The sequence below is a fragment of the Cebidichthys violaceus genome, unplaced genomic scaffold (genome assembly GCF_023349555.1).
Source record: "Cebidichthys violaceus isolate CVI_PGR_0920_01 unplaced genomic scaffold, fCebVio1.0.p SCAF_5, whole genome shotgun sequence".
NCBI lineage: Eukaryota > Metazoa > Chordata > Actinopteri > Perciformes > Stichaeidae > Cebidichthys > Cebidichthys violaceus.
The window spans coordinates 13,627,436-13,651,537 of NW_027176705.1; the positions used below are offsets into that span (position 1 = coordinate 13,627,436).

At 43.3% G+C, this 24,102-nt stretch overlaps 2 protein-coding genes and 1 long non-coding RNA gene across 4 annotated transcripts; 1 reads left to right on the top strand and 2 right to left on the bottom strand.

Moving 5' to 3' along the window:
• Positions 1-970: 970 nt before the first annotated feature.
• LOC137887545 (potassium-transporting ATPase subunit beta-like) lies at positions 971-4,195 on the bottom strand. Of its 2 annotated transcripts, XM_068730624.1 has the most exons (7): positions 3,871-4,195; positions 2,802-2,930; positions 2,583-2,696; positions 2,287-2,492; positions 2,142-2,204; positions 1,680-1,772; positions 971-1,416 (listed from the first exon to the last, which is right to left on the bottom strand). In XM_068730624.1, exons 1-7 carry the CDS (start codon positions 3,980-3,982, stop codon positions 1,258-1,260), a joined length of 876 nt encoding a protein of 291 aa, XP_068586725.1. In that variant the 5' UTR covers positions 3,983-4,195; the 3' UTR covers positions 971-1,257. The 2 variants fall into 2 exon arrangements, with proteins under 2 accessions (XP_068586725.1, XP_068586727.1); XM_068730626.1 differs by lacking the exon at positions 2,142-2,204.
• A 1,573-nt stretch (positions 4,196-5,768) lies between these two features.
• On the top strand, positions 5,769-13,432 carry grk1a (G protein-coupled receptor kinase 1 a). Its single transcript, XM_068730523.1, has 7 exons — positions 5,769-6,475; positions 7,411-7,538; positions 7,891-8,048; positions 8,828-8,911; positions 9,656-9,780; positions 12,089-12,290; positions 13,056-13,432. The coding sequence occupies exons 1-7, from the start codon at positions 5,774-5,776 to the stop codon at positions 13,349-13,351; spliced, it is 1,695 nt and encodes a 564-aa protein (XP_068586624.1). The 5' UTR covers positions 5,769-5,773; the 3' UTR covers positions 13,352-13,432.
• A 5,307-nt stretch (positions 13,433-18,739) lies between these two features.
• On the bottom strand, positions 18,740-21,151 carry LOC137887599 (uncharacterized). The gene is made up of 3 exons (XR_011105060.1): positions 19,653-21,151; positions 19,257-19,329; positions 18,740-19,010 (listed from the first exon to the last, which is right to left on the bottom strand). It is a non-coding gene; the product is annotated as an uncharacterized lncRNA (long non-coding RNA).
• Positions 21,152-24,102: the final 2,951 nt, after the last annotated feature.

The window sequence follows — 24,102 nt, forward strand, 5'->3', positions numbered from 1 at the left end:
ATACATACATACATATACATATTAACAGGTTTGTTCATATGTGACTTTGTGTGTGTGTGTTTGTGTCTGCATTGTGTAAGCTGATGACCCACAAACTCTGCAGTCAGCAGATTTGTGAGTAACATCATCATCATCATCATCCTATTAGCGGTGTTACTGTAGACGTAACCAGTTACAAACACTCTGCAGTCTGTATTTGAATAGATATTTTTCAGAAGTGTCCTGCTTTAGTAACAACTTTGTCGCTGTTAGTTTTGGTTATGTTGATGTAAACTAAACAACAGTGGTACTGAAGTACAATTTCAAGGCTCTTGTACTTTGCTTGAGTATTTTCATTTTGTGCTACCTGAAACCTCTACTCCCTTTTGTTTTAGAGGCAAATGTTCCTTTTACTTCAATAGATTTGTCTGACAGCTTTAGTTACTTTTCGGATTTCTATTTTAAATATCCTTTCTTGTCCAGTGAAAACCACGTATCTCGAGATTTAGAATGTTTGTGATAAACTGAAGGGTGAAGTGGTCCTTTATGTGATGGGAAAATTATTCCCATCCTTAATCTAAATATTTAAAAAGTATAAGTAAGTATTTTTACTTTTGATACTTCAGTAAATTTAGCTGATAATACTTAGATATTTTTACTTAAGTAAGGTTTTGAATGCAGGACTTTATTTGTAGTTGAGTATTTTCTCAGTGTGGTGTTAGTAGTTAGTAGGATCTGAAGACTTCTTCCACTACTAAATCTAATCATCCCGAAACTACAAGCAGGCAACTCTGCCAGATGAGACCAAACAGAACTTGAGGTTTTTCATCTGCATTAGCAACATTTGTCAACATTTTCTGCAGTGTTGTTTTAAAAAAATCTCAAATCCACCTCAAGAATCTAGTATTTTCCCCTTAGACGTCCTCAGATTGTTGTTCCTTTCTTGACTGTGAAGAGAGGAGAGAGAGACACATGCAGACAGATGCTGGAGTTTGTTAACGTGCGTCGTGTTACATAACAACACATAGATTTATAGATTTTATTTTTTATGTCATGGGTAAAAAAATCAGATGACAAAGAAGGTCATGAATCAAATAGCAAAGCATGACAAATTATTTTCAACGCACCACACAGACATTTACAAGTGGGCCTAAACTGTTGAATACAAGTGGCTCCAAGGTTGTTAAATAACAGTCAGTGTGGATCTGTAGACGCCTGCTCTATCTCCGACACTGAAAGGTTCCTTGTTACGTGATTATGGGATGTCAGAGCATCTTCTCATTTCACTGCTTTGACTTGGAAGATGACTTTTCCCTCATAGGGGTCGTGGAAGTTTTCATAGCTGATCTGTTTGGAGACCACTCTGCACTGGATCTTGGCTTGCTTCTTTCCGACCAGGCTGAACCGAACGGCCACCAGCGGGTTGACGTAAGTAGGCTGAAGAAAAGGAGGAAGGAGGCAAAGCAGAGATTGTTGAAAGTGTTGTGTTTAAGAAGAATAACTTAAGATTGATACCACAAGCTGATTAGTATGTTGTTAGCTTAGCATTAAGACTGCCCACAGGGGGAAGCAGCTAGCCTTTCCTTCTACCAGCACCTTTAAATCTCACAAATTTACATGGCATGTGTGTTTATGTGATTCAGATTTACTTTTAAAGAGCACATTTTTAAGGACAGGAACAGATCTTGATTCTCGCTCACCTGTGCCAGTTTTCCGTAGTAAGGGAAGTAAGATAAATCCATAGTTGCACATTCCGGGAAATACTCGATTTTGTCCACATTGTTTTGTCCTTCCTAAACATAGACATGAGCATAGACACAGAATTTCATCGTATTTAATGGGGCACCAATTTTACTAAGGAAGATCAGTTTACTCAGCCTGAGAAAACAGTTGTATAATTACCTCCATTAAGGAGGTTATGTTTTGTTTTGTTTGTCAGCAGGATTTCAGAAAAAGCTACTGACTCAAAATTCATAAAACTTGCATATCTCAGCCTCTGATGCATCAATTATGATCTTTGATTTGTCTCTCGGGAAGCCCTCCAACTTTATAGAAGTGCAAGTCTAAATCACTGCAGTACTCCCTGAAAATAACATGTAAAACTTCAGACACATTTTCTTTAATGCATGCCGTTAAAGTCGGTGTCTGCAGTTGTTGCTCACCAGTACAGTGCAGTTGACATAAGGGACGTGGTCAGTGTTATTAGTGGGCAAAAAGTTGATGATCTGCAGAGACAAAACAGAACATGTGACTTTAGTCATTACTGTTTAATCTGATATTAGAAGGTTATTAATGGATTAAACCTACCCTGTTCATCTTAATGATGACACAAGGCATGGAGCAGTTGTAGCCAAAGGTCGGGTCCTCAAATCCTGAACAGTCTCCCAGCATGCTTTGCATGAAGGGGCATGCCCACTTGGTGTGGTGAGGGGCAGAGAAGGTGTCCTGGATGAAGTACTTTCCCTTTGTGCAGTTATATTTGTTACATTCAAGCTGCTTGGTGTCATTGTAGGCTGACAGAGAAAGACAGAAATACAGACTTAAATGTCTTTTTTTACATTAAATCGTGTCGGTCCATCAGGGCAGAGTAAGTAAATACTAACGCTTCAGGAACTCATTAAGGATGTTGGTCATCTTCATCCAGCTGGCCTTGTCTGATGTGTTGTAGTTGATTTCAACAATTTCCTCCCCGTAAGTGTTCGGCCACACCATGACCCCTGAACAGAGAGGCAAAAAAACAGCTGGTTAACTGAGGTTTAATTTTCAAGTCATCACTGTCTTAACTCATGTTGTTGTTGTTGTTGTTGTTGTTGTTGTGTTACCCGGAGATTTTAACCGGTCTTGGTAGTCCGGGGCGTACGGATCCAAAGTGTACATGAGCGTCCAGATGGCCAGAGAAAAGAGGGCCGTCATCACCGCGTAGAAGGCCACATAATACAGACTGATGTACACTGTGAACGAGAGGTTTTTTATTAACACACAGTGTAATAACAGTAAAATAGAGACGGAGAAAAATGTATGTCCACCTTCACAGAGGTCAAAGTGTTCTCTGTCGATATGAGCTCAATTTACTCTGATTGTAAGATCAAACAGAGGGGGGGGGGGGGCTTATCACAACAGCAGGCTTATCTTTCTCTGTCCACAAGCTGCAAACATACACACTCGCTGTGGTGATATTAAAAGTACAGGAAAAGTGACAGAACGGTTCGTATAAGTTCATGATGGGTGTTTATCTTTTACTGTAGCACACACACACACACACACACACACACACACACACACACACACACACACACACACACACACACACACACACACACACACACACAGCGTTGCATGTATGTGGTGCATCATTTACATGCCAATGCTCACATGGAGTGGTGGGATGTAACGTAAAAGCACATTTGCTTTGCAGGTTTAAATTATATTCACAAAAACATAAGAAGATCTTATAAAATGTAAAGCATAGTTATACATTTAAGTACATACCATGCTGCACTATTTTATGTCTTAAAATTCTTATCATATTTTACTGACATGAAAACCTTTTTTTAAAATACATATTTGTTTGTTTAATTGTTGGAGGAAGCCTGCATTGCCAGCTTATGCTTCACTGAAGAACATTAATTAAAACATGTTAATTTAATTCAAAGGTCCCTCTGGTGCTTAAAGTGCTGTTAGTCAAAAACAAGTAGCCTATAGTAACGTGTTTCTCAGTCACTGCTGGTGAAATTAGAAAGCAGACCCTCACCAGCAGTGAATGAATCGCGCTTAGCGCTACAAACTACAGTCTTATAAATGATACGTGCAGTCTCGTATTTAATACTGAGCCCCTGCACTGTATTATATTATTTAATGTTGTACAAGAGAAGTTAATGAAGTTATAATTACCCCATTTCTCTGGTGTTCTCCCCATTAACTTCCCTTCATCGGAGTTCCAGACAAAATGACCAAAGTCTTCACATCGTTGCCCACAACTCCTCTTCTCCTTCAAGGCGGCCATGATGAGCAGACCTTTTCTTCCCTTCACTCAACTTTACCTTTTACTTCTCCTCCTCTCTCCCTCACTGACAGTGAGATTCAAACGGTGATATTTGTTTCTCCTCTCTCCTTCCTGTCCCTCCCCAAAGAATTTGAGGCACTTTCAGGTGTGTTCTTATGTCTTTTTTGGTCCCTGTCTTCCTTTTACAGTTATGTAAGCTAAAACTCCCTGGACGTCGCTCCAGAGTGTGATGAATGCGTTATCTCGTGTTCACTATTTATAAGGCCAAGATAAGGTGGGCATGCTGGCAGTACGGAGGCTGAGGGGGGACAAAGTAGAAACAGGGGAACTTCCTTCTTCAGCAACAACGTCCGTCCCTCCTCAGAGGGACCTGAGGATCACCTTGAACCACATGGGTCACTGATGACAACAGTCAAGGTGAACGACTGCATATGAACTGAAACATAAAACCAAAGTCTGTCTCTCATTGATTCTGTACCCGCCAAAGAGATGATCTGGGGTTTAAACATTCACAGTTATGAAAGAGGACATTTTAACGGGACTGGATACTGTAACAATATTGTTATAGATTAGATCAAAATGGTAAAAAAAAATGCCCATCACAAGTTCCCAGAGCCAAAGGTGACAATTGTGGCCATGTTAGCATGCTGACATCAGCATTTAGGTCAAAGCACCGCCGTGCTAAAGCACAACTCCACGGAGGTGCTAGCATGGCTGCTTGTAACACAACATAAATTATTACCAGTAATTGATTTCCATCGACTAGATTGATTAAATGACATCCCCACTAGGGCATTTTTACATTTGTTACATTTCTACCTTTATCATATTGTAAGCAACAGAAATCTGAGAGGACAGATGGATGACAAAGCCCAGCGCCCATAATCCGTATCATTATGTCTTTATCACCATTGTTAGAACTCTCTGTGTCTTTTTGTACGGCCATGGGCGTCCCCTCTAAACCAACGTGCCCCATGACACAAACACAAACCAAGACTACAAGTCTGCAGCCATGCTAGCTCTGACTTAAAAGATACTTTGAGCTAAATGCTACTGCTAGCAATTATTAGAGGAATCCTTGCAGGTTTTTAGATTGGATCGGTGTTTGTTTCCGGTAAAAGGGAATAGAGAGATAAGGTTTAAATAGACAAAATAAGACCAAAAGAATACAAAACTAGAACTGTGCAGACGTATTATTATAGCCGAGGCTACTTTTGTTTATCTCTCTCTCTCTCTCTCGCTCTCTGTCTCTCTCTCTCTCAGCTTCGCTGCATTGCATTCCTGTCATTACCAGCCCACTACATGCATAACCACATTCATCCCTCCTCCTTTCTGTCTCTCCTCTCCATCACGTTTCCCGAGTCTTTGTTTTGTTCCCTTCTCTTCCTCTACAGGATGCACGTGGGTTTGTGCAGGATAAAGCATTACAGTGTTACAGAGTGGATAAATCCCTTTGGGGAAAGGTGATGAGTCAGGTAGATCCACATGTGTGTGTCTGCATGTGTGTGAAAGGGACTCTCAGGTTTAATGACAGGGAAACACTGAGCTCTCTGTGGCTGTCTGCAGCGAGCAAGCGGTGGGATGTACAATATCCTCTGCTTCTGAAGAGTTCACAATCTGCACCACATCTCGTTCTTATCTGGGAATCAATCACACATCATCTGCATCTCAGCTGCTTTCCTCTTCTTTGTGCCGTCTGGTCACCTCCACTCCTGCATCTCTTCTCTGTAGCTTTTTGCTGCACCTCGCACTTTTCTCCGTCCCTCCTCCTCACTTTTCAACTGCGTCGCCATGGATATCGGTGGCCTGACGACAGTGGTGGCCAACTCTGCCTACATCTCAGCCCGCGGGAGCTTTGATGGCACTGCCAACCCTGCATCCAACCGAGACAGGAAGTACCACTCCCGCCTGAAGCTGCCTCACATCACAGTGTGTGAAGGCCTGCGGGAGACTTTAGATCTGGGCTTCCACACAGTCTGTGTGGAGCAGCCCATCGGCAAACGTCTCTTCCAAGAGTTCCTGGACTCCAACAAAGACTATAAAGGCCCCTGCCGCCTGTGGAAGGATATTGAGGAATACAACATGGCCGAGGATGAGGATCGAGCCAAGAAAGCCAGCAAGATCTTGTCCCGGTACATGGAGCCTGACGCCAAGTATTTCTGCCCCTTCCTGCCAGAAAACGGCATCACAAAGGTCAAAGAGAAACACCAAGAGGCCGGGGATGAGCTTTTCAGTGAGACCATGGACAATGTGATGGGCTTTCTCAAGGAAGCGCCCTACACCTTCTTCCTGGAGAGTATGTATCTGAAAAGGTTTCTGCAGTGGAAGTGGTTGGAGATGCAGCCCATGGGTGAGGATTGGTTTTTGGATTTCCGTGTTTTGGGGAAAGGGGGTTTCGGGGAAGTGTCTGCCTGTCAGATGAAGGCCACGGGGAAACTGTACGCCTGCAAAAAGCTCAACAAGAAGAGGCTGAAGAAGAGAAAAGGCAATGAGGTAAGAAGACAAGTTCTTTCTCATCAGGAGTGTAACTTCTGCAGATGTAGCTGCACAAGAGAAGGTATCACCGTCTAGTAAACATTGCAGTTTGTACAGAAACAAACGTTGAGGTCTAGTTTGTTTCTTGTTGTAATCCCCCCGTCTAAACAACATTCAGTGACTACATGAAGGCTTGCAGAAGACGTTAGACAATCTTTGGCTTAAATGATTAGTGTCCTCAGCATAAGAGCATGCTGATCTCCTTATAAAGTGCCAATCCTGCCATTTTTATAAATGGAGCAGCGCTGGAGTGGATTTCCTAATCATCTGCTCAATCGACATAAAAACAATCTAAATATAACTTCTGTTCAAAATGTATTAGCTTACTATGCCTTGACAGATTAAACAAAATGTTCAAAATATAACTCCCTGTACAATACTGTTAATGCTGATGTTGCTGCACCAAAGTGAACAACGTCCGATACTATACAATATGGTTAGCTGCGTGTAGGCCGCTTTATATGGAATAACGAGTTTCTGATGAAAGTTGACTGAAACGATGCATTCAAATGCAAACATGTATCTTTAGAAATTAGTTTCTTGACTGGATGTTGCAAAGCTGTTGTGCAGCCAATTCTCAAGTATCAGATGTCAGAGCTTCCAGATGTGTCACACCTGTTTTAATGCACATGCTAAAGCTTGACAACGTCAATTCATTGACCTTCTATAGTGTGGAAAAGGAAAGAAAGTTTATTACGAGGAAATTAGACTTCAATGTAGTGTAGCTAAGCTATTGCTTCACCTTGTTTCTTTGATAACCTGACACGTTTTACAGCAAACTAAGATAAATTATGTGCAGACAGGTTAGTGTGTCGTTACTATGTCCGATGAAGATGACAGCTGTAAACACTGTAAACATGTGCTCATTTCTGCTGTCCCTTCCCGTCCTGAAGGGGGCTATGGTGGAAAAGTGCATCCTGGCTCGAGTTCACAGCAGGTTCATTGTCTCTTTGGCGTACGCCTTCCAGTCAAAAACAGAGCTGTGTCTGGTCATGACCATCATGAACGGAGGAGACCTGAGGTTAGATCTCACTCACTGACATACACTGACCACAGCATCTGCATATTTCAGTCTTTTATGCTTCAGCCTCTCAGAATCTAATTGAGACGTCTTGCATCCCAATGTTAACAGTTTATATTTAAAAATAGGGATTATGCATTGAAATTTAAATCTGAGGCTTTTGAGTTATTTCATGTAGCCTTAACAATGGAATAAATGGTTTGCTACATGGTGCCAGTTACCTGATGATTCTCTTTTTTTTTATTAACAGATCGTTTTAAATGTCAGTGTGAATGAAATGAAAACAATTTGGCGCACGGTATGGTTAAAATAGAGGTCTACACACCCTACACCCTCTCTATTGGGCCACCAGGTATCACATTTATAACGTGGATGAGGACAACCCGGGGTTGGACGAGCCGCGGGCCTGTTACTACGCTGCTCAGATCATTCAGGGCCTGGAGCACCTCCACCAGAAGAGGATCATCTACAGAGACCTCAAACCAGAGAACGTGCTGCTGGACAATCAAGGTCAGACACTCATGTACTCATAAAGATGAGTACATGAGTGTGTTTGTTGTTGTACTGTTGATGAATCTTGTTTTAGAGGTCAGTTTTACACCATATTGGTTCAACAGTAAATTATGGGATACTGTCATTTGGTTGGACCAATAGAATATTTTATTAAAACAATAGTTTGACAGTTTAGAAATTTGCTCATTCACTTTCTTGCCAAGAGTTTTGATGCCGCTGCCATGTCTGTCTGTTTTACATGAAGTCGTAGCCGGGAGAGGGTTAGCGAAGCTTAATGTTAGCATTAAGACTGAAAACAAGGGGGGATGGCTAGCGTGGTTCTGTTCAAAGATGGCAAAATCCACCTACCAGCAGCTCAAAAGCTCACTGATTAACATGTTATATATCTTGTTTGTTTAATAAGTGGTTTTACTCTGTGGTTTCCTGGAGTTTTGAACAGATATACTAGCTTATATTACTTGTGATGAAGTCCCTCACCTTGACTTTAAAAAGTATGTCTCATTATTGTCCTCTTGAGGTCAAAACACACACACACACACACACACACACACACACACACACACACACACACGCACACACATGCTGTGTAAACACACTTCACACCTTCACACCTTCAGTAACGTTACACGCTGAGTCTCACTTCCAACACAAGGACGTCTTTCCGTTATCATGCCACTACAGCTAAACGTGTCAGAGACCTATTGCTGCAGGTCAACATTGGTATCAGTGACGCGCACGGCTCTTGACTTTACCCAGGTGTGTGTTTGTTCTCGCAGGTAACGTGCGTATCTCTGACCTTGGTCTGGCTGTGGAGCTGGCTGATTATCAGTTCAAAATCAAGGGCTACGCCGGGACTCCAGGTACAGTTGAAACAACACCAAGCTGACATTTATCTGTATTTAGTTGCTCTTACAACAGGATCTGTGAACGACAACCACACCTGCAAAACCACACAGCTCTGTCTCACTCCGTAGTTAATATAGGACATGTAGCTTCACCCAACCAACCAGTGATCCCTGAATGACTGAAAGAATGCTGCAAACAAACAAAACAAATACCAGACCTGAATATAATCACTGTGTATCAGTATGAATAGATGCTATGCATGATGCTGGAGCTGGTATTATCTCATACCATATTGTTGATATTTCTCAGTTGGGTGGTGTTCTGCCTGGAGGAATTAAGACAGTATTTCTAAAACCCTGGCTACGGCCTAATCGGTTGGTGCAACGCCAAACATACTGTATACAAGAACTACAATACATTAGATCGTTTAATGTAAAGTAATCCTTTTGTTTTCTGAGTTAATAATTTGAACAAACTAATTCTGTAACCAGTCACTGCACAAGTGAATACATACGTAGGAGTAAGAACTTTTCCCTCTGAAATGCAGTGTAGTAAAAGTAGCACATACAGTAGTGTATAAATAGAAATACTCAAGTAACAGGTGTATATGTGACTTACTGTAGCTTTTAATAGTAGCAGCTGTATTTTTAAGGGAGTGAAATCTGATAATGTGACTCTTTGAGATTTTTTTTAAGTATTTATTATTTAGGACTTATCCAAATGTAGTGAAACTGAAACCTCTTTTCTACTGTCGGCAGGTTTCATGGCTCCTGAGCTGCTGAAAGGAGAAGAGTACAACTTCTCCGTCGACTACTTCACTTTGGGGGTCACTCTGTATGAGTTTATGGCTGCTAAGGGACCCTTCAGGACCCGAGGAGAGAAGGTAAATATTCTGTATATGACCTGTTTCTCCGATCCTCAATCCACATTCAGAGCTGTTTTTACATTTATTGTGTGCTTTTTTTCTCTCGCTGTCTTTTTTGTCACAGTCTTCTAGCTGTTAGTCTTTCTGTCAAGTGATGTTCATAGTAATACAGCAACGTTTTTTTTAAAGATTTTATGGCTCAACTTTGCCCACTTGTGGCCTGAAGCTGACACTGCTGTGAAACATGAAGCCCTCATTTAACCAGTGGTAGAAGAAGTACTCATACTTCTCACTTAAATAAAAGTAGCACTCTGCAGAAGTACTTTGTTACAAGTAGAATATTTGACTTCTGTGGATACAGATTCCCTAGATTAGATCAGTTTAGATCAGGCTTAAAACTCGTTTCCAACCACATAATACAGGAATATTTGAAGAAACACATCTCACAAGTCTCTTCTCAGTGAACAAAGGCCTCTTCAACTATAATAAAATGCCTCTTCGATAATAAGGAAATGTGTATAATTGGGGTTTCAGTGAAAATAAACCAATGCACTAAATAGAGGGTGTGTATCGTTAGGTAAGCACAAACTCTTTGCACCAAGATTTTCCCTGATGCAGGAAACCTAATGGAAAGGTATTCTCTAATGTTCACTCTACTTTCACAAAGTTCAGAATCACACTAAGACCGCAAAGAAGTCTAAAAAAGACCTAAAAACCAGAGTTTCTGGCTAAATCTGATAAAATTAGGTTTGGATTAAATCAAGGAAGGATCAGAACGCGCTGAGTGTGTTGTTCCCCACCTCTCTTTAGCCCTAAAGGAAGGGCGTCGTCACACCCTGATTGGCCGAGAGAGGAAATGCACCAAGTTTCTCTCACTTCCTAATTAGAAGCCTGTCCTCACACCTTGCACAACAGGTGGTCTGAATCACCCTCCAATTAACTCCAATACACTGGAACAGTGCTTGCTACAGTACAAAATCATTATTAACATACTAAAGTAAAAGTACTTGTGGACACTTCTAGCCAACTACTTTGTATGCTGTTTTGTTTAATCTATAGCACTGCATCACATTTTATAATGAATGATATATTTTGTTTGTAAAATCTGCAAAGTAACTATATGTGTACAAAACGACAATATTTGCCTCTGAAAACATTTAAATTAGCATCAAATTCAAGTATCAAAAGTATTACTTTTCTCTCCTGCATTAACGTTAAAGAGAACTGATTTTATTATTAGCATTTATGTGCCTTGATGTACATGCTTACTTTATAGAGGATTTACAGTGGTATTGTACAGCATATGCGGATAACTGTGCCTGTACATAAACCTGAATATCCAGAATATAACCCCAAATAAATACAAAATAAGAGTTGTGCAGGTAAATGCCTCGATTGGTTATTCCTTAAGAATGTCCGGTGTCACGAAGGGAGCTCTTGAGGAGGACTCGGACGCAGAGTAGAGGTTCAGCTGACAATCTTTTATTTCCAACAAAAATACACAGGGAAATCCCTGGAAACAAAAAACTCCTCCGAAGAGGGAAGAACGGGGAAATGCTCTGGCTAAACTAATGGAGCTGGGCAATATTAAATACGGGAAGCCAACAAAAACCTCTCTTAGCGAGGAAAGAAGAAAATAACAAAGTAGAACTAAAAATGCTCTGATTTAACTCAAGAGCTGCAAAGTCAAAACGGCAAAAGCCAAACCAAAAATCTCTTCTCGAGGAAGGTATTAAACTACAAGTAAAATGCTCTGATTTAACTCGAAGAGCTGAATAGTCAAAAAGGCAAAAATGCAAAACCAAAATCTCTCTTACCGAGGAAACAAGAAAATAATCAGTCACTAACAAAAAGGCTCTGAAATAATTCTAAGGGCTGTGAATCAATAAACGGCACAAGGCCAACCAAGGACTCAATAACAAGGTTCGGGACAGACAAAACTGTGACTTGGACTTGATACTAGCATAGGGCGGGTGTGCAAGACGAAAGGACATGACACACTGGCACAGGACAAGGGGAGACGCAGACTATAAGTACACATGAGGGAAGTGGGGGAACAGGTGGACACAATCAGGAATCAGGGAAGACAATCAGACTGGTGACACATGAGGAAGGGCAAGGAACCTGAAACGAGAGGAGAGTTAATTTCCAAAATAAAACAGGAAGTCACAAAACAAACGTGGAGACAGGACAAAAACCCAGCTTGACATACAGGTGTGACAGTCCGGTGCGTTTTCTAGACGTTTCAGAGAAAAATGTGTCAAAGTTGGACTCATTAAATGAGAGGAACAAATGAATCTCTCATTCTTCTTTGTGCTGTTTCGAGGTGGAGAACAAGGTGGTGAAGAAGCGGATTCTGAATGATCCAGTAACGTATCCAGAGAAGTTCAGTGAGAAGGCGCGGTCCATCTGTGAGGGTCTGCTGTTCAAAGAGGTCGACAAGAGGCTCGGCTTCAAGAACGGATCATGTGACGAGATCAGGACGCACGCCTTCTTCAGCGAGATCAACTGGAGGAAACTCAATGCAGGTCTGCACTTCATATCAGTAAAGATTCACAACGTTTGCCTGTTTTGTCTGCACAAATCTGTTTCTGCAGCTTTTTACAGTTTTAATTACTTTTTGCTCATTCATTTAGTTTTATAAAAGTATTTCCATATTGCATACTGCTGAAGTACATACATATATTTGCATCATATATGCACATCTTGAAGAATGTTATGGTTATTTCATAGAGGAGAGTTATGTCGCTTTTATGCTCTCTTTGGGCAGTTTCCAATATTTTCTTATGTCCTGAAACCATATTTTGTAAATCAGATTCTTACTTTGAGCAGTGAGCGTGACACGTTTGAACAGTTTGGGCTTTTTCACATGATATTTTTGTAGTTTTTGTGTTGTTAACTAGCTGAGAATCAGGATTTAGAAACATTCAGTTGTGGGGACAGTTGTGATGTGTCCAGGATACTATCAAACGGATCAAAACACACCCACACAGTTTTTGATAAAAGATAACTAAAGGTGTGTTTTTCTTATTTCTTTCACTCTGTTTTGTGTCTCTTTTTTGTGGTTTTTGCTACATTTTGTTTGATTTTTAAAACGTTTCCATGTATGGGGGTACAGCATCTTTTAGAGGCGCCCAATTTATTGGATGATTGACAGAAATCTGTCTTTGCATGTTTTCATCCATTCTGTAAAACACACTGATGAACACCTTGTGCTGAGACCTGGTTGAAAACAGAGACTTTTCTGTTGAGTCAAAAGTGTTGAGATGATTTTTGTTTTATACACTCCTCAGGGATCCTCACCCCGCCCTTCGTGCCAGACTCAAAAACAGTTTATGCCAAGGACATCGGCGACGTCGGGGCCTTCTCCACGGTTAAAGGCGTGCAGTTGGAAGACAACAAGGACAGGGATTTTTTTGATGAGTTTGCCTCTGGGAACATCTCCATCCCCTGGCAGGAGGAGATGATCGAGACGGGAATCTACGACGAGCTCACTCTCTGGGGAGCAGACGGCGCTTTGCCCAACGACCTGCGACGTGAATCGATCCTGGAGCAGCAGCCAAAGTCCTCCACCTGCACGCTGTCGTGAGACGACGATGACCAAAGAGCACCAGGAAGAGAAACATCCAGCTGTTAATGAAATGTTTCACATGAACTGTTTGCCTGAAACCCTTTTTGTACAAGACGTCAGTATATTTTAGTGATGAGGCTGAGTTTGGAGGGGAATGCATGCTTCTAACTGCAGTCTAATAGATGACTAGAAAGTTTCGCAAGAAATCTCAACAGTATGGCTGCTACTGCCGGAAGACGTTGTTCATTTGAGGTCCATACACAGCAAAATCGGAAGTGTGAATTCAACTCGCTTAGTGTTCAAATTAACACTATGCCAGTGTTTATATAATTCTCACAGGTTCCGAGTTAAATTTACACTTTGGATAGTGTTAATATTTTAACTCTTTAGTAGTGTTAAATATCTGACACTCCCAGTGTCGTTTTATGACACATGAAAGTGTATTTTTAACACTGAATTGTGTGTCTGTGTTTACATAAGTTTAAATGTGTTCACCCTAAAGACGTAACAGTGAACAACTACAATAAATCATTGAAACAGACAAATTTATCTTTCTTTGTATTTCAAGCACAACTTAGCTGCATGCACAATTACAAAAGAAATGACTGTAACAATATAAAGGCTCTCATCTTTACCATGAGCACTTTGTAAGTCATGTAAAAAATTAAATAAAGAGTTGCTGCTGACGTTATTTAATGCCTCATATGTGAGGTTTCAAAATGACACAACTACAATATTTTTTTATTGCATACATGACCTGTTTAATATTTACATATTCTTAAAAAAAAAAGTTTAAAGAAACCAGAAACAGAGCGAGGTGTGATGATGTAATGTGACTCAGTTATCTTAGATTGAGAATTTAATATTTGGTGATGTACGTATATCTCATATCTCATTTGTTGGCTCTAAATCATGAAAAACTAAGACTTTGGGGTAGAAAGGTTTCCATCCATCTATGTGTGTCACTCTCAATGCTTTTGTCTCTCCTTACCCGCCGCTGTCTCAACCTTTTCGGGGCAACAGTCCTGTCTTGACCTGTTGGTGTGGAGCTGGGCTTTTGTATAGTTCAATCAGGAGAGACAAGTGAATGACTAGTAGTTAACATTTATTATGACAGATGATGCGTTAATGAGTTACGCAGAAAATTCTTTGGCGCTTGAACTCGACGAGGAGATTTGTGATTGAGTTGTGATTTAACAATATAAATCCCCCCGTGGAGTCCAGACACTGGTGGTGATGGTGGCTGATGAGGTTGATAAGATGATGAGTTGATGAATCTGCAAAGACTGGGCGGAGATGGGGAGGTGGAGGGTTCCGTATCAGCAGCATGAATTACTGAAGGTAGAGAGACGGTCATATTTAAAGACAGACAGCGGCAAGATGACATAGGCTAATGATGTCCTTGTGACGTTGTGCTATTGGCTAGAGACCAGCTGATCTAGACAGCCGATATCATGATTGACAGCCCCAAACAATAACAACAAGGAAATAATGTGTGCATGCATGAGGAGTGACGGCAGATGTATGGTAAATAAGCTATGGGCTTAGGCATGCATGAGTATAGTCTTCTTGTCTGAACTTACGCTAGAGCTTCATTTGTTGGAAGGTTTGGCTGATCTCTCTGGCCTGACTGCTGCTGCTGCTCCAGCTCTCCCCCTACAGGACACAACACATAAGACATATAATCTACGTTTTGATACACAACAGACGACTGAATATATACAGTCAGGACTTCTTTTTGACATAATTAAGCGTTGCCAAACTCAAACTTTCCAAGACCATTAAATGTTGTGTCGGCCAGTCGGTCTCACTCCATCTGAGTGAGACAGACAGACCGACACTCCGTCTGAGTGAGACCGACAGACAGACACTCCGTCTGAGTGACGCAGACAGACCCTCCGTCTGAGTGAGGTCGACAGACAAACACTCCGTCTGAGTGAGACAAACAGACAGACACTCCGTCTGTGTGAGACAAACGGACAGACACTCCGTCTGAGTGACGCAGACAGACATACACTCCGTCTGAGTGAGACAGACAGACCAACACTCCATCTGAGTGAAACAAACAGTCTGTTTGTGTCACTCAGACGGAGTATCTGTCTGTTTGTCTCACTTAGACGGAGTGTTTGTCTGTCTGCCTCACTCGGATGGAGTGTGTGTCTGTCTGCGTCATTCGGACAGAGTATGTGTCTGTCTGCGTCACTCAGACGGAGTGTCTGTCTGTCTGCGTCACTCAGACGGAGTGTCTATCTGACTGCGTCACTCAGATGGAGTGTCTGTCTGTCTGCGTCATTCAAATGGAGTGTCTGTCTGTTTGTCTCACTCAGATGGAGTGTCTGTCTGTCTCACTCAGGCGGAGTGTCGGCCGGTCTGCCGGTCTGTCGGTCTCACTCAGACGGACTGTCGGCCGGTCGGTCGGTCTCACTGTCTCACTCAGACGGAGTGTCGGCCAGTCGGTCTCACTCCGTCTGAGTGAGACAGACAGACCGTCACTCCGTCTGAGTGAGACCGACAGACCGACAGACCGGCCGACACTCCGCCTGAGTGAGACCGACAGACCGACACTCCGTCTGAGTGAGACCGACAGACCGACACTCCGTCTGAGTGAGACCGACAGACCGACACTCCGTCTGAGTGAGGCCGACAGACAGACACTCCGTGACAAAGCTACATATAATACCAAGTATCACAATCCATATAGCGCCCCCTAGGCAGACCCACTCGCCACATTTATGCCAATGTTGGGTTGTCTCAACAGAGCAGGCTGTCTATTGAAGGTTCATTGGGTCAAATCGGCCCTTCACACAGTCTGTTAGGCCCTGGAGGAAAAAATAACTGGAATTCAGACGATAAAATCCCATGGATGACAAACATTAACAGTCTCAGAGAGGATCCAGGCTCTCAAAATGATGCCAAACTGCTGTATATGGATATATTGAACACTATTAGTGATAAAATAAGTGAAATATATAATTATATAGTATATAAAATTACAATGGAACAGCTGGAACAAGATTACATTTTGGTTGACCTCATCTGACCTCTCTGTACTAGATCAAGATGTACTAGATAAAGCTTCACTTTATCAAAGTAATTTTTTTCATAGAGACCCTAAACATATAGTTCTATGATCTGGGAGAGCTTGAAAGCTCGTAGCTACATGATTTCTAAAAAGAAATATCCTAAAATTGCTTTTTTTTCAGTCGAAAATTAGAATTTTCAATTTGTGCTGTGTGCCATCTTAATTTACTCTTAACCAGTAACATATATACTGATATTTACACATATCAACACATCTCACAAGTGTTAGGGTTATTTTAATACCAAAATTATTAAAATAGCCCTTATCGTTGCAACGCTACTCTCATTATCCTATGGGTGTGCTATTTTCAAGCCGAGGGCTTAAAAATAGGGCTAGGGTCCAAGAGGTTTTAAGAGACATGAGCCGTCCTTTCCTCTGTTGCATCACATGAAGCTACGTTTGTTTCTGATGACGGAGGCCACTGATCACAGCTGATCACAGCTGAGCTGTCAATCGGCTTTAACAGCTGGAGAGACTTTTGAGAAGTTTGTGTCTGTTCACATGATCACTGTACTTAATAATAGTAACTAATACTACTAGTAACTAATAAAGACACCCAGTAATCATCACTGTACCGGTGTTTTCTCTCTGTATACTGTTACAACTTTAACATACTGTGACCTGTTTATGTGCGCAGGATCGATTTGTAAGGCAGAATGCGTTTGTACGTTTTGAAATTCAGATTGTGACGTCATTATTAATTAACCCAAAATATGATTATGGTTTGTCTTGAATACTGGAATAAATGTATTAGGCTCAATGTTTCAGGTTCAATTTAAGGTATAAAACCCTCAGGAATGATCAGTCTCACGTGACTGAATGAAATGATGATAAATGATGTAAAAAGCTCTCTGACTTTAATTGTTTCCATAATAAAAGTTATTGAGGGAAATATCAGATCATGAAAAGACAAATCTTTCTAATAAATGAAGAAAGTTCTTTGTGGTCCATTGTTCAGACTACAATGAACATCTATTTAAACCAAACGGTGAATCAGAAAACATATCAAATATAAAGCTTGAGTTTAATCTGTGATCCGTCTTCACTCTGGTATGAAACTCCAGTCAGTCAGTCCGATCGGCTGCAGCGTCTAATCACATAACTGATGTGCTCGGGCTTCCACCAGACGGTCCGCGTGCTCATCGTCACCAAACCCAACGTGGCGTGAAGACGCAGACCGAGACCGAGGAGGTCCGGATCTGTACGAGACACAAACAGGAAGTGAATCACTTCTGTGAGGCTCACTCGTCTTTTATCAGAAGACAACGACGTCCTTCTGCAGCTCTTGGCATCTAGATGTTTGTTTTTTTTGCAATTTTCGCCAAAAAAAACATTTTACTTAAATGAACTCTGAGATCCTTTGTTCTTATTCTATTGTGTCTCTTGAATGCTGAGTTAACCTGTAATGCAGAGAAATATTCCTGTAACACAGCGATTCCCCATATTATTAAAAAAAGCCTTTATTGGGAAAAAGAAATGAGTTTTAGAAGAAGACTTTAGAGATCAAGATTTCATTTCTTGGTCTTTTGTTGCACTGTTGGCCGATGTTCTCCTGTTTTGTTCAAGTTGTCACTTTTAAAATGTTTTTTATTGAGAAATTAAATGTGCCTTTTGGAGAAAACATTTTTCTTATTGTCCTGTGTCTAATATGAACGGCTCCTTTATAACACCAGGAAGTAACGTCAAGAGGATTACTTTATCTAGAGGATTACTTTATCTAGAGGATTACGTTACTTTATCTAGAGGATTACTTTATCTAGAGGATTACTTTATCTAGGAACACAATAGAGTCTAAAAAGCTGCTTCAGGCTTTGGTCTCGTTCAGAATTCTTCTTTCATGTTGTCGACATATTACAGTCAAAGGTTTATATACACACACACACACACACGTTAGGGTCGTATGTCAGACTATTATATTGTGTAAAAAATTAAATAAAGAGTTGCTGCTGACGTTATTTAATGCCTCATATGTGAGGTTTCAAAATTACACTATTTTTGTATTGCATACTTGACCTGTTTAATATTTACATATTCTTTAAAAAAAAAAAAGTTTAAAGAAACCAGAACCAGAGCGAGGTGTGATGATGCAATGTGACTCTTATCTCTTCGATTGAGAATTTAATATTTGGTGATGTACGTATATCTCAGATCCCATTTGTTCAATCATGAAAAACTAAGACTTTGGGGTAGAAAGGTTTCCATCCATCCATGTGTGTCACTCTCAATGCTTTTGTCTCAACCTTTTCGGGTTCAACAGTCCCGTCTAGACCTGTTGGTGGGGAGCTGGGCTTTTGTGCAGTTCAATCAGGAGAGACAAGTGAATATAAAATTAAAAACAAGTAGTTAACATTTATTATGACAGATGATGCGTTCATGAGTTACGCAGAACTTCTTTGACGCTTGAACACGACGAGGAGATTTGTGATCCAGTTGCGATCGTCCCGAGCGGCAACAATATAAATCCCTCTCCGTGGAGTCCAGACACTGGTGGTGATGGTGGCTGATGAGGATGATGAGGTTGATGAAGCTGATGAATCTGCGAAGACTGGGCGGAGATGGGGAGGTGGAGGATTCCGTAACAGCAGCGTGAACGTACTGAAGGTAGAGAGACAATCGTATTTAAAGACAGACAGCGGCAAGATGATATGCTAATGATGTCCTTGTGCTATTGGCTAGAGACCAGTTGATCTAGACAGCCGATATCATGATTGACAGCCCCAAACAATAACAACAAGGAAATAATGTGTGCATGCATGCATGCATGAGGAGTGACGGCAGATGTATGGTAAATAAGCTATGGGCTTAGGCATGCATGAGTATAGTCTTCTTGTCTGAACTTACGCTAGAGCTTCATTTGTTGGAAGGTTTGGCTGATCTCTCTGGCCTGACTGCTGCTGCTGCTCCAGCTCTCCCCCTACAGGACACAACACATAAGACATATAATCTACGTTTTGATACACAACAGACTGAATATATACAGTATACAATATACTTCTTTTTGACACAATTAAGCGTTGCCAAACTCAAACTTTCCAAGACCTTTAAAATGTTTCCTTCATTCAAATAATTCCCTGCAGCTCCTACGAGGAAAACAAACTCGTTCCAGTGAAGCTAACCCACATGAAGCCGGACATAAATATGCAGCAGGATAGACGAGAGGAAAAGTAAGCATCACACAGGAAATCATCCAGTGCGAACAAACAACCGCGCAACACGTCGGCCAAGCGCGCGACTCACCTGGCTGCAGGGGTTCTGGCTGGATTTGTCCGCTTAGCTCCTCTCTTGGCCACGCTGGTCTCAGAGGACCCCTTCACTCCTGCTGGTTGGGCGATGGACTGCTTGGCAGCTCTCTGATTTTCAACCTCCGGTCGGTCCTGCCACCACCTCTGTTCTGAGCAAACAGGAAAAAGGGGCTTTAATGTGGACGAGCAGGTCGTTTCCAAAAGGCCATCATAACTGTTACCGTAGACAGAGACAGTGAGCACACTATGCAGACAGCTATGGCTTCCTTTGACCCGTCTGAATTTGGGTTGTCGTCATATTGAGCCAGCTGTGCCAGACCCCAAGAGACACAGGGCGTGGCCGTCCCGCGGCGTGGTCACCACCGCTAGCTGGCAAGCCTGTAAAAGAGACATTACACATACAGGAACATTACTTTTAACCCATCCAGGTGGCCGTGCTCCGACTTGTTTCCCAGTGTTCCACAATCTTTCCAATGTATTGGAGTGTGGACCAGAGTATCTATCCCCTTACAAAATCAAAAAACAAACAAACAAAACTAATAAAAGAAAAAAAAAAGAGCTCTATCATTTCGGTCACCTAAATTCTTTTACTCAATCCTGTTTCTTTCAAGTATTGTAGTACATTTCCTGCCCCCAAGGTTAATGCATCTTCTAGATTTAGTTCCTCAACTTCTGCTTTGCTGAATAAAATGGCTATCTTGTGCTGACTTTCTAAAGCTTGTTTTGCTAAATTATCTGCTCTTACATTTTCTTTTACCCCTCTGTGTGCTGGTACCCACATAAACGATACAAACAAACCCATATTCTTAAGTCGGAACAGTGTTTCGTATATTTTATTAATTAAATCCTGCCTGCTATGGGATGTGAATGATTCTAATGAGGATAATGCTGAACTGGAATCTGAAAAGACAATTACCTTTTTTATCCGAACCTCCTCTACCCACTGCAGTGCTGTTAAAATGGCCAACGTCTCAACTGTATAAAGAGACAAATCATCTGATGTTATCTTTTTGACTTCAAATTGCAAGGTTGGTATGGAGACCGACCGACCGACCGGCCGACACTCCGTCTGGGTGAGACAGACAACCAGACCGACAGTCCACATCAGTGAGACAGACAACCAGACCGACATTCCGCCTGAGTGAGACAGACAACCAGACCGACACTCCGCCTGAGTGAGACAAACAGACAAACACTCCGCCTGTGTGAGACAGTGAGACCGACCGACACTCCGCCTGAGTGAGGCAGTGAGACCGACCGAACGGCCAACACTCCGCCTGGGAGAGACAGTGAGACCAACCGACACTCCGCCTAAGTGAGGCATTGAGACCGACCGACACTCTGCCTAAGTGAGGCAGTGAGACCGACAGACCAGCCGACACTTCGTCTGAGTGAGACAAACAGACAGACACTCCGTCTGAGTGAGACAAAAGGACAGACACTCCGTCTGAGTGACGCAGACAGACATACACTGCGTCTGAGTGAGACAGACAGTCTGTTTGTCTCACTCAGGCGGAGTTTCGGTCTGTCTGTTTGTGTCACTCAGACGGAGTGTCTGTCTGTTTGTCTCACTTAGACGGAGTGTTTGTCTGCCTGCCTCATTCGGATGGAGTGTCTGTCTGTCTGCGTCACTCAGACGGAGTTTCTATCTGACAGCGTCACTCAAACGGAGTGTCTGTCTGTTTGTCTCACTCAGATGGAGTGTCTGTCTGTTTGTCTCACTCAGACGGAGTGTCGGCCAGTCCGTCGGTCTCACTGCCTCACTCAGACAGAGTGTTGGTCGGTCGGTCTCACTGCCTCACCCAGGCGGAGTGTCGGCCGGTCTGTCGGTCTCACTCAGACGGAGTGTTGGCCGGTCGGTCCGACAGACACTCCGTCTGAGTGACGCAGACAGACATACACTCCGTCTGAGTGAGACAGACAGACCGACACTCCATCTGAGTGAGACCGAACGGCCGACACTCCGTCTGAGTGAGACAGACAGACCAGCCGACACTCCGTCTGAGTGAGACCGACAGACCAGCCGACACTCCGTCTAAATGAGACCGACAGACCGACACTCCGTCTGAGTGAGACCGACAGACAAACGCTCCGTCTGAGTGACGCAGACAGACCCTCCGTCTGAGTGAGGCCGACAGACAGACACTCCGTCTGAGTGAGGCCGACAGACAGACACTCCATCTGAGTGAGGCCGACAGACAGACACTCCGTCTGAGTGAGGCCGACAGACAAACACTCCGTCTGAGTGAGACAAACAGACAGACACTCCGTCTGAGTGAGACAAACGGACAGACACTCCGTCTGAGTGACGCAGACAGACATAAACTCCGTCTGAGTGAGACAGACAGACCAACACTCCATCTGAGTGAAACAAACAGTCTGTTTGTCTCACTCAGACGGAGGTTCGGTCTGTCTGTTTGTGTCACTCAGACGGAGTATCTGTCTGTTTGTCTCACTTAGACGGAGTGTTTGTCTGTCTGCCTCACTCGGATGGAGTGTCTGTCTGTCTGCATCACTCGGACGGAGTGTGTGTCTGTCTGCGTCATTCGGACGGAGTATGTGTCTGTCTGCGTCACTCAGACGGAGTGTCTGTCTGTCTGCGTCACTCAGACGGAGTGTCTATCTGACTGCGTCACTCAGATGGAGTGTGTGTCTGTCTGCGTCACTTAAATGGAGTGTCTGTCTGTTTGTCTCACTCAGATGGAGTGTCTGTCTGTTTGTCTCACTCAGACGGAGTGTCGGTCGGTCGGTCGGTCTCACTGCCTCACCCAGGCGGAGTGTCGGCCGGTCGGTCGGTCTCACTGTCTCACTCAGGCGGAGTGTCGGCCGATCAGTCTCAGTCTGAGTGAGACAGACAGACCGACACTCCGTCTGAGTGAGACCGACAGACCGGCCGACACTCCGTCTGAGTGAGACCGACAGACCGACACTCCGTCTGAGTGAGACCGACAGACAGACGCTCCGTCTGAGTGATGCAGACAGACCCTCCGTCTGAGTGACACAAACAGACAGACACTCCGTCTGAGTGAGGCCGACAGACAGACACTCCATCTGAGTGAGGCCGACAGACAGACACTCCGTCTGAGTGAGGCCGACAGACAAACACTCCGTCTGAGTGAGACAGACAGACAGACACTCCGTCTGAGTGAGACAAACGGACAGACACTCCGTCTGAGTGACGCAGACAGACATAAACTCCGTCTGAGTGAGACAGACAGACCAACACTCCATCTGAGTGAAACAAACAGTCTGTTTGTCTCACTCAGACGGAGGTTCGGTCTGTCTGGTTGTGTCACTCAGACGGAGTATCTGTCTGTTTGTCTCACTTAGACGGAGTGTTTGTCTGTCTGCCTCACTCGGATGGAGTGTCTGTCTGTCTGCATCACTCGGACGGAGTGTGTGTCTGTCTGCGTCATTCGGACGGAGTATGTGTCTGTCTGCATCACTCAGACGGAGTGTCTGTCTGTCTGTGTCACTCAGACGGAGTGTCTATCTGACTGCGTCACTCAGATGGAGTGTCTGTCTGTCTGCGTCACTCAAATGGAGTGTCTGTCTGTTTGTCTCACTCAGACGGAGTGTCGGTCGGTCGGTCGGTCTCACTGCCTCACCCAGGCGGAGTGTCGGCCGGTCTGTCGGTCTCACTCAGACGGAGTGTCGGCCGGTCGGTCGGTCTCACTGTCTCACTCAGGCGGAGTGTCGGCCGATCAGTCTCACTCTGAGTGAGACAGACAGACCGACACTCCGTCTGAGTGAGACCGACCGGCCGACACTCCGTCTGAGTGAGACCGACAGACCGACACTCCGTCTGAGTGAGACCGACAGACAGACGCTCCGTCTGAGTGACGCAGACAGACCCTCCGTCTGAGTGACACAAACAGACAGACACTCTGTCTAAGTGAGGCCGACAGACAGACACTCCATCTGAGTGAGGCCGACAAACAGACACTCCATCTGAGTGAGGCCGACAGACAAACACTCCGTCTGAGTGAGACAGACAGACAGACACTCCGTCTGAGTGAGACAAACGGACAGACACTCCGTCTGAGTGACGCAGACAGACATAAACTCCGTCTGAGTGAGACAGACAGACCAACACTCCATCTGAGTGAAACAAACAGTCTGTTTGTCTCACTCAGACGGAGGTTCGGTCTGTCTGTTTGTGTCACTCAGACGGAGTATCTGTCTGTTTGTCTCACTTAGACGGAGTGTTTGTCTGTCTGCCTCACTCGGATGGAGTGTCTGTCTGTCTGCATCACTCGGACGGAGTGTGTGTCTGTCTGCGTCATTCGGACGGAGTATGTGTCTGTCTGCGTCACTCAGACGGAGTGTCTGTCTGTCTGCGTCACTCAGACGGAGTGTCTATCTGACTGCGTCACTCAGATGGAGTGTCTGTCTGTCTGCGTCACTCAAATGGAGTGTCTGTCTGTTTGTCTCACTCAGATGGA

Bases quoted from the DNA above. Each gene is read 5' to 3' on its own strand.
- LOC137887545 (XM_068730624.1), bottom strand. From the start codon at position 3,982: ATGGCCGCCTTGAAGGAGAAGAGGAGTTGTGGGCAACGATGTGAAGAC. The intron at 2,493-2,582 runs GTTAGTATTTAC...TTTCTCTGTCAG, and splicing joins CCTTAATGAGTTCCTGAAGC to CCTACAATGACACCAAGCAG. The intron at 2,205-2,286 runs GTAGGTTTAATC...TTGTCTCTGCAG, and splicing joins TCATCATTAAGATGAACAGG to ATCATCAACTTTTTGCCCAC.
- grk1a (XM_068730523.1), top strand. From the start codon at position 5,774: ATGGATATCGGTGGCCTGACGACAGTGGTGGCCAACTCTGCCTACATC. The intron at 8,912-9,655 runs GTACAGTTGAAA...TACTGTCGGCAG, and splicing joins GGGCTACGCCGGGACTCCAG to GTTTCATGGCTCCTGAGCTG. The intron at 12,291-13,055 runs GTCTGCACTTCA...TACACTCCTCAG, and splicing joins CTGGAGGAAACTCAATGCAG to GGATCCTCACCCCGCCCTTC.